Source organism: Gekko japonicus, unplaced genomic scaffold (genome assembly GCF_001447785.1).
Source record: "Gekko japonicus isolate JY-2015 unplaced genomic scaffold, Gekko_japonicus_V1.1 scaffold649, whole genome shotgun sequence".
NCBI lineage: Eukaryota > Metazoa > Chordata > Lepidosauria > Squamata > Gekkonidae > Gekko > Gekko japonicus.
This window is the reverse complement of record NW_015167555.1, coordinates 282,490-291,055: the sequence shown is the minus strand read 5'-3', so window position 1 is coordinate 291,055 and position 8,566 is coordinate 282,490. Positions and strand designations below refer to the sequence as shown.

The 8,566-nt window shown below is 39.5% G+C and overlaps 1 protein-coding gene across 2 annotated transcripts in view; it reads right to left on the bottom strand.

Moving 5' to 3' along the window:
- Window positions 1–1,124: 1,124 nt before the first annotated feature.
- The window catches only part of MBIP (MAP3K12 binding inhibitory protein 1), a 27,832-nt gene continuing 20,390 nt past the window's right edge, over window positions 1,125–8,566 (bottom strand). Inside the window, exons 5-8 of one of the 2 annotated variants that reach the window (XM_015413727.1) lie at window positions 6,441–6,593; window positions 4,892–4,989; window positions 3,538–3,576; window positions 1,125–1,669 (exon numbers count right to left, since the gene is read on the bottom strand). In XM_015413727.1, coding sequence (XP_015269213.1) covers window positions 1,565–1,669; window positions 3,538–3,576; window positions 4,892–4,989; window positions 6,441–6,593 — 395 coding nt within the window. In that variant the 3' untranslated portion in view covers window positions 1,125–1,564. The remainder of the gene's footprint in view (window positions 1,670–3,537; window positions 3,577–4,891; window positions 4,990–6,440; window positions 6,594–8,566) is intronic. The other variant, XM_015413726.1, reaches the window with a different exon arrangement.

The following is an 8,566-nucleotide window of genomic DNA, read 5'->3' as shown; positions in this document are numbered from 1 at the left end:
TGGCTGATGCCACCAATGACATAAATTGCTGATTAGCCTGTTCCTCTCTAAAAGAAGGCAGGGTTGATGCAGAACAAATTGCAAAGCAGTATAGGGTTCCTTTAAATAGGTCTAGGGCAGATCATTGAGCAAAACGTCAAGCTGATGATTTCTAGTGCCCAATAGTGCTATCTACAATATTCTTGAAAGTATCTATAATTCCATTTTGTCATCTGTCAATGAACCTGGTGTGACAGCAACGCCTTTAGAGTGATATTGTACTGCCACAAAGCTGGGGAATGATAATGTTTGCATGCTGATTCTTTGTGAAGGCCTTGCTGACTGTATAGAGTATTTAGATTCTTTTCTGCTCTTTTCAGCACACACTGAAGAAAGCCCATATTCAGTTCTGAGATCTGTAGCTGAAGGACCTCAAGGTAACAAAGGTTGTTAAGGGCTGTTAGTCCACTGCCAAACAAAGTAAACAGTGCTGAGTTGGAAGGACTGTTGGTGTGTTTCAGGATAAATTTGTACCTGTTGCACAAGAAAATCCTTTAAATTATGTATCTTCCTTTTTTTAAAGAAAAAAAAGTAATGTGAATTTCACTTACCTACACATTCATTAGTCCTGTAAAACACATATAATTGCTAGGATAATCCCCAGTCTGCTTGGCTGCAGAAAATAACCAAACCAAATGAAGCAAGAACAGCATGTAACATGCTTTGGTTGTCTTGCACAAAATGCATTTCAGAGCAACCATGGGGAGCTGAAGTAAGGAAAGGGTCCCTGTATAATACCTACCAAGAACATTTCAAGAGGGTGATAAAATCTTTCCTGGGTTGAACAAATATAAGGAGGCTAAATATTAGAACCAGAACTTAATCTTTGCATTCATAATCGAAACTACAAGATCAAGAACACTGTTCAAAAGGAAGCTCTGCACTTCAGGCAGCCATGAATTCTTCTGGATAACCCAACCAACTGTAACTGACAATGTAGTTATATATTGGTTCAATACAGAACTCCAGTGTCAAACAGCACAAACTGTGTTTGTTGGCAACTATTCCTTCACCCTATAAATCAAGGTAACACTTCTATCCTCCTCTATCAGAACACCCAGTCCCGCTAAATCCATCATCAAAACTACAATTGATTTCACAGTTATTGTTAAGTTCTATCATTCTCTTCCATTTATTTCACAAAGCTATACAAGTCACATGAACAAATCACATTTCATATTATATAGTCTTTGGATAGAACAATAGTCACAAAGACACTCTTCTGATCCACAGACATTACATATAAAACGTACTATTATTTTTACAGAGTGAAACTGAAGTATTCCTTCCAGTTATGAACAGTTCTGCTGATCTTCCTTTTCAACAGAAGGGATGAGATAGTCATAATGTTACTCCCAAAGCACTCTTCATTCTGAAGAAGTTTACTTGATCTAGGTTTCCAGCATCAATTAGACAAGTTTGTGTGACTTGTTTAGTTTCTTTTCTACAGTGCCTAGATAGACAGTCCTCAGACTGTCTTATAAGAATGAAGCACACATGAAAGCACGATGAAATCACATCGGTCTTAGAGAAGCTGATCAACCACCTTGGGCCTCTCTTCATTTGTTTTTCTTAGTAATGTTTGTTTAAGTGCATTGATCTTCTCATCAAGTTCAACCAAAGAATAGTTCTGTAATTTAGAAAAGAAACACGACTTTTAACACTTAGCGGCAGCTTCAAAGAGTTTTTATAGACCATAAATGTGATGGAGTATTTCTGCACTGAAAGCTCCAAATGCTTCATTGACTAGAGATGTAAAATTTCCAGAAATTTTGAAGCTCAGAAAAAAACCCGGGTTTTTTTCATGTTTTTTTCTGGGGAAAACAGAAAGTTTCGGAAAAATTAAAAAAAATGCTACATTAGCATTTCTTTTGTCTTTTCTAGATTGAAAGTCATTCTGTTACTTTAGGAATGCATCTTGTTCTTGCATTGGAGAGTTCAGTTTGTAACCTTGGACTTGCTTGTCCTCAGTGCACAGAAATTAGATCAATCTGATACCATATATATATATTTTAGAAATGATTTGGAAAATATTTGAACACTGTCTTAAAATATTTTATTCATCATGTTAAAATAAAACGTTCCATAATCAATTTTTTAACTTTTCTTTTTTCAATTTTTCCAATTTTTTGGAAAAAAACAAAAAAGGTTTCAGGAAAAACCCGGAAAAAAACCCGGTTTCCCCCCCGAATTTTTCCGTGTTTTTTTCCCCGGGCCTTCACATCTCTATCATTGACAGACAAGGAATGTTTGATAGACAGAAGAACTAGGAAGGACAAACCACATTCAGGTCCATTTAGTAACAACGACCTGCAGTAACTGAGATCCAGTAACAGTTGTCGGTTTATTTACTTCATTTACACACTGCCTTTCTCCCCACAAAACAGCTTACATCATTTTCCCTCGCCTCTATTTTATACTCACGGCAACCCTGTGAGGTAGGTTAGGTTGAGAGAGCGCGACTGGCTCAAGGCCATCCAGCAAATTTCCACGGCAGAGTGGGGAACTGAACCTGGGTCTCCCAGATTCTAGTCCGACACTACAACCATTATACCACGCTGGTTCTGTCAAATGATAGTCAACCATTATTCTATTTATATCCTGCTCTTTTGTTCAAAAAGAACACCCAAAGTGAGAAAATATTGCAGTATTCATGGTATTTGGAAAGTGGACAGAGAACTTTCTGCTCCCTCCAAAATACTAGAACTCAGGGGCACCCAACAAAGCTGATGTGCAATAGCATCCAGGGAGAAAGGGCTTGCACAATGTATAAGATATGAAATTCACTACCAAGATGGGGTTATGAAGGATACTAGCTTTGCTTTAAAGAGGAGAAGAGATTCCATGTAAGACAGATCTATCAGTGGCTATCCGTTATTATGGATAAATGAACCCTTCATGTTGAAAGCACTGCATCTTCGCTATCTGCTGCTGGAGGGCAACAACTGAGTGGGTTGTTGCTTTTAACTCCTATTTGTGGATTTCCTAGGGGCATCTAGTTGGTCCCTGTGGAAAACAAGATATTGGACCACATGAAACTTTGGTCTAATCCAGCAGGGCTTTCCCCTGTTAGGTCTGCAAGACTGTACAAGAAGCACTCATACCAGCAATGCCAGCTCCAAGGTGATGCCACAGCGTGGCTTCTCATGCAAGCCAGCAGACACCACGATAAGCAGACTCAAACTATCAAAGCTGTCTGGAGCCCTGATCCTGGCAAAGAGTTTGTGATGGTGACCGTAAGTGGTCACATGTGAACAATTAAGACTACTTTGATAGCTAGTGTTTTCTGGGAGACAGAATATGAATACTGACAAACAATGTGAGTTTTGATTTGTGTGTGTTTGTTCTCCCTGAGAAGGGAGAACATTTAAAACTACTCGGAGGCAGGATTCTTTACATCACAGGGTAGAGGAAGAGGAGCATGGAAATGGAAAGGGAAGGAGTGTCTTTAAATTCCCAGTCTGTAATTACAAAGATACATGAGTTAACTGCACTTACTTGATTTGGTTGGCTTTTCCTTCTTTTGCCCGACAAATTCTACAAAACATCAACAAACCAAAATGTAAGTAAATCTTTACATATAGTTGTAACAAATACAGTAAAATATTGCCCATAACAATAAGAAATCCACTCCCAACTCTTGTTATTAAATAACTCTTCCACTTTTAAAAGCCTCCAAACTGGGATACAATAAAACCAAACTAAGACAAACATAAGAATAAATACCAAAGCAGCAAAAAGATCCCAATATGAAAGCAGTCAGAAAACTCTGATAAAATGGCTGCAATCATGTGAAAAAAATGTATTGAATTATATGGGGTTTTCTGCTGAGCTGCCCTGTTTACGATGGCTCCCAATACCAATCCATTCTGCAAACTTTAAAGAACAAACACATCTTCATGTAGTACTTCAAGTGTGGTGTTAGGGAAAATACAGCATAAATAAAGTACCATGACTAGAAGGGTCATTTCACTCATCACTACCTGCCTGGATTCTGAAGATGGAGGAACCTGGAGGAAGGGCCTCTGATGATGATTTTTGTCTGGACAAGCTCCTATACCTTTCCTATTGGTGGAGGGGGGTGTCTATTATCCATGAAAGTGAAATACAGAACATCTGAATTCTCACCATTTAAAAAAAACCCTAATCCCAGTCCAACTACGGTAGTGCACACACTGAAACAGATATTTGTGCCTCTCCTTCTGTGGGAAACCCCACACGCAAATATGGCCAGCACAATTTGAATCCAGTAGTTTTAGTTGTACAAGGTTAAATTCTGTCAGCCTGATGTTTGGGAATAGAAGCAGTGCTTCCCCCCATCAGCTGATCAGTGGGATTGTAACCTTTTTAAAAAGGCTCTGTGATTACACCCCTGCCTGATCTATATTTCCATTGGATCAGGGCACCTGTAGAAAAAGAGACTCTGGCTCAGCTTTCTTCCAATGTGCAAGTTTTCTACATGCAGGGTAATTTTTGAATTTAGATGTATGATCCCCCCCCCCCATGTGAAGGATCCCAGGAAAACTGCCACTTAAGTAAGTAGATCAACATAACACTTATAAAAGGAAATATTTACACCTATGCAGCTGGTCCAAAGGTGGTGGTGGGAGCTAACCCATTTTCCCAGTGCAAAGCCCCACAGATACTAAACAGCATACATAGAGCTGCAACTGTATGGGTACCCTGACTGAGCTCAAAGAAAGGGAGCAATTCCAAGTAAACAATGCAATTGGCGTACAAAGCACTGAGAGGGCCTGTGGCAAATCGATGAACTGGAAAAACTATTTTTTCTTTATACACCCCCCAATCAAGATAAGGCTATAAATGGACAAGAGAGTTTAGAGTTACTTACAACAGACTGAAAATATTCAGGTGACATCCCTTCCAATTCAAGAATCTTATCTTCAAGCTTTTTAATTCTTTGATAGATGTCTTTTGGCACGGGTCCACCTACACATAATTTCCCCCCCCAAAAAATGAGAAGCATCAGAAAAGCTGACAGGACTAAAAAGCAAGTCTCTAGGCCACCTGTAAGATTACTCTTCCAACCCAAGATGTGAACCTAAGTGTGTAGGGGGAGAAAATTTGTATAAATTCCCAATTGTGTGTGAAGTATTCTGCTGGGATTTCTAGTAAAATGAAAAGCCTGGATCTCAACTGGAAGCTTCCTTACATATACATAAATTTTGATTCAGGGTTCCAAATGAAATTACAAGAGCCACGTTTCACTCTGGACTCTAACCCTCAAACAACAAAATCCCTTTTCCCATTTCTCGTCCTCAGAAAACACACTCTATGCTACTCTATTCACTAAGAATTAATGAAATTAATAGCTGTCCACACTGTCTGGGTGGCCTTTATAGTGGCATTCATTGCATTTATTTATTATTGTGGGTTACAGCCTTTCTCCTTCTGAGCACCTGTATTTATACACCACATACTTTACATTTTGTAAGTGCACTGTACTGAAAACAAAGCATGACTTGCAGTGCAAATTAAATTCATTAGTTTAGATTTACACTCAGTCTGTATCCAAAACCTAGGATGGGAAACAGCATTATGCCGCATCTACACATTCTAAAAAACCTTGGAAGTTAAATGCTATTTCCATTTCAGAGATGGTGAACTGAAGCTGGTAGTGACTTGGCAAGCCCCTATGTTAGTATTTTTTCCCCACTTAAACAAAGGTCTTAAAGCAATGTATAAAATGGATGAACATTAACATTCATTATGATTACTCTTCTCAAAGTTTGTGATGTAAGGAGACTGGCTGCTCTGGGAGATAATTAAGTTTAGGTAGTCATGTGCAGTCTCTTCAGGAACCTTAGGTGGAATGCAGCACATCTCCACAAACCAAGCCCAGACAACCCTGAATGACACCTCCCCCAAAGGAAGGAAGGAACAATGGATGGGCCAAAAGCAATAAGAAATTTGTACATATGGACTGACTGATCACTCCAAGTGACTAACTGGAAGAAGTCAGTCTTCAAAAAATTATAGCAGAATAACAACAGATGTAATGTGAGGTGATTAAAAGAGGCTTTTGTGTAACCACTGTAACCATGTACATGAGTCCTAGGTCACCATTACAGAGCAGTATTCCAGACTTGTCAGCTAGCCCAAAGTGATTGTGAACACTTGCAGAAATTATTCTTAAGACGAACGTGGGAGTTGAGAAGACAGTGCAATTTACAGTACTTATAGTACAATTTAGGCCTACCAGAATCAGCTACTTTCATCCATTTCTTGCCGTAATTTTGGAATCCAAAAACTAAGTGGTGTGGCACATGGGATACAAGTGTAGCCTTTCGTACAATTACTCTATGAATTTACATCTTTGCCTGTTTCTAAAAGAATCGTACTGCACAGAGTCCAAAATATAAAAAAGCCTATTTACTAACCTGTATGTAACCTTAAATGAGCTTCAATATTTTGTAGTCGCTCTTCTATAGCTTGATTCCCACAATCACGAAGGAGGGTGTTAGCTTTATGACTGGACCCATGAGCACCTTCATTTCTAGTTTGAGGGCCATAGGTATTTACAACTCGAGAAACTAGAATTAGAAAGGACAGGCTGTATTAATCTTTACACACAAAGAAAACAGGTCACACATGTCACCATCTAATGTCCGAATATAAAGCTATCTAATGTCTGACTGTATAACATCTGCCTTAAACTGCAATAGCTATTCCAAATTCCACTTTCCTGCTATTAATTGAGAATATCATGCAGAACATGCATGCCACACCACGGGCTACTGTTCAGTTACTGGGCTCAACTCAAGCTGCTGATTATCACCTACAAAGCACCTACAAATGGCACAGGACCCACATACCTGTGGAAACACCTCTCCTACCATGCTCTACCGTGGCAACTTTGATCATCTGAGCAAAACCTGCTGAAGATTCCTTCCTGTAAAACATGTAAGACTGGGAACTGCCAACTCATGTACATCCTCTGAAGAGGTCAGTCAGGTTAATGTTCAGGAGGGCATTCTTATAATGGAAATAGAACTGTAGTGGGACAGAACAGTCCAGAATGTCTTCATACGGGAGAGGGTACTGCACTGCCTTGTACCTTTGTAATCCCACATTCAGTATTGCTCGCACTATGTCAGCCTGGGCAGTCTGCCATTTACAATGTTACTTAATTTTGCATTCCTGGTCCTACTGCATTAGTATTGTCATTCAATTCTGTATTCCCAGTTTTGTTGCACTGTTCACTGTGTATCTTATACCATACGTTCACACTGCCACAGTATGCTTGCTCTGTCATTCAATTTTGTACTCCCAGTCCTATTGTTTTGTTCACAGGATGTCCTGCTATATGATTACATTTTTTTCTTTCTGTACTCTAATCTGCCAAGTCTTATTGAGAAAGGAGGGCTATAAATAATCTAAATAAATAAAATGAGCAACACCACACTATTATAAAAATAGCTGCAATTTTCCTGTAAATACAAAGTCCATTAACACTATATTCTGGTCAATCATCTTCAACTGTCTTTACTACCGCAGCATGACTGGCATCACTGATGCATCATTTTAAAGGGGAAAAAGCAGGGGGAGGGAATATACACACAGAAAAAAGGGTAATTAGAAAGAAGACCAAGAATTGGGAGCCAAGCAGCAAGTCTTCAGTCAAGGCATTAAAAAAAACAGCAGCAAATTTTAGATTTTTAAAAATACGTTCATAAAGCTGGTCTTTTTTGCAAAGAATTCCACAGAACCCAAAATTACCATTTCTGCATGGTATGTATTTCTGAGATGTCCCTTGCTTTTCAAATGTATACCTCTGGACATCTGGTAATCCAAGATATTAAATGTAAATCTCTGGTTGAGGGCTTTTCAGATAGTCAGTCCAACTCTACAATTTGATCATCTGGTAGTCAATACAGTATGCTGGAACCAAACATATTGGGAGCTAGTCAATACCCACACCTTTAGACTACAATCAGTAGTCTAAAGGATTATAGACCAGTTGCACTCACTCCAGTTGTGATGAAGTGTTTTGAGAAATTGGTACGTAGTCACATTGTTTCATGCCTTCCATCTACATTGGATAGTCATCAGTTTGCATATAAGGCAAACAGATCCACGGAGGATGTCATCACTACCACTCTCCATACTACTCTGTCACATCTGGAGCAGGTGGGGAGTTATGTGAGGTTGTTGTTTGTGGATTTTAGTTCTGCCTTTAATACCATCCTCCCATATAGATTAGTGTCCAAATTGGAGGGCCTTGGACTCTCCAGCTCCATATGCCTCTGGATTTTGAACTTCTTGATGGCACGCCCCCAGAGGGTTAGGGTAGGGTCCTACATGTCCACGGCCCTTATCCTTAATACCGGTTCTCCATAAGGCTGTGTGTTGAGCCCCTTGCTCTATACCCACTATACGCAGGACTGTACCCCAGAAACACCATCATTAAGTTTGCTGATGACACCACTGTGGTGGGGCTCATCTCTGGGAATGATGAGTCTGCTTACCGGGATGAGGTGGAACGGCTTTGTGTGTGGTGTAGGGA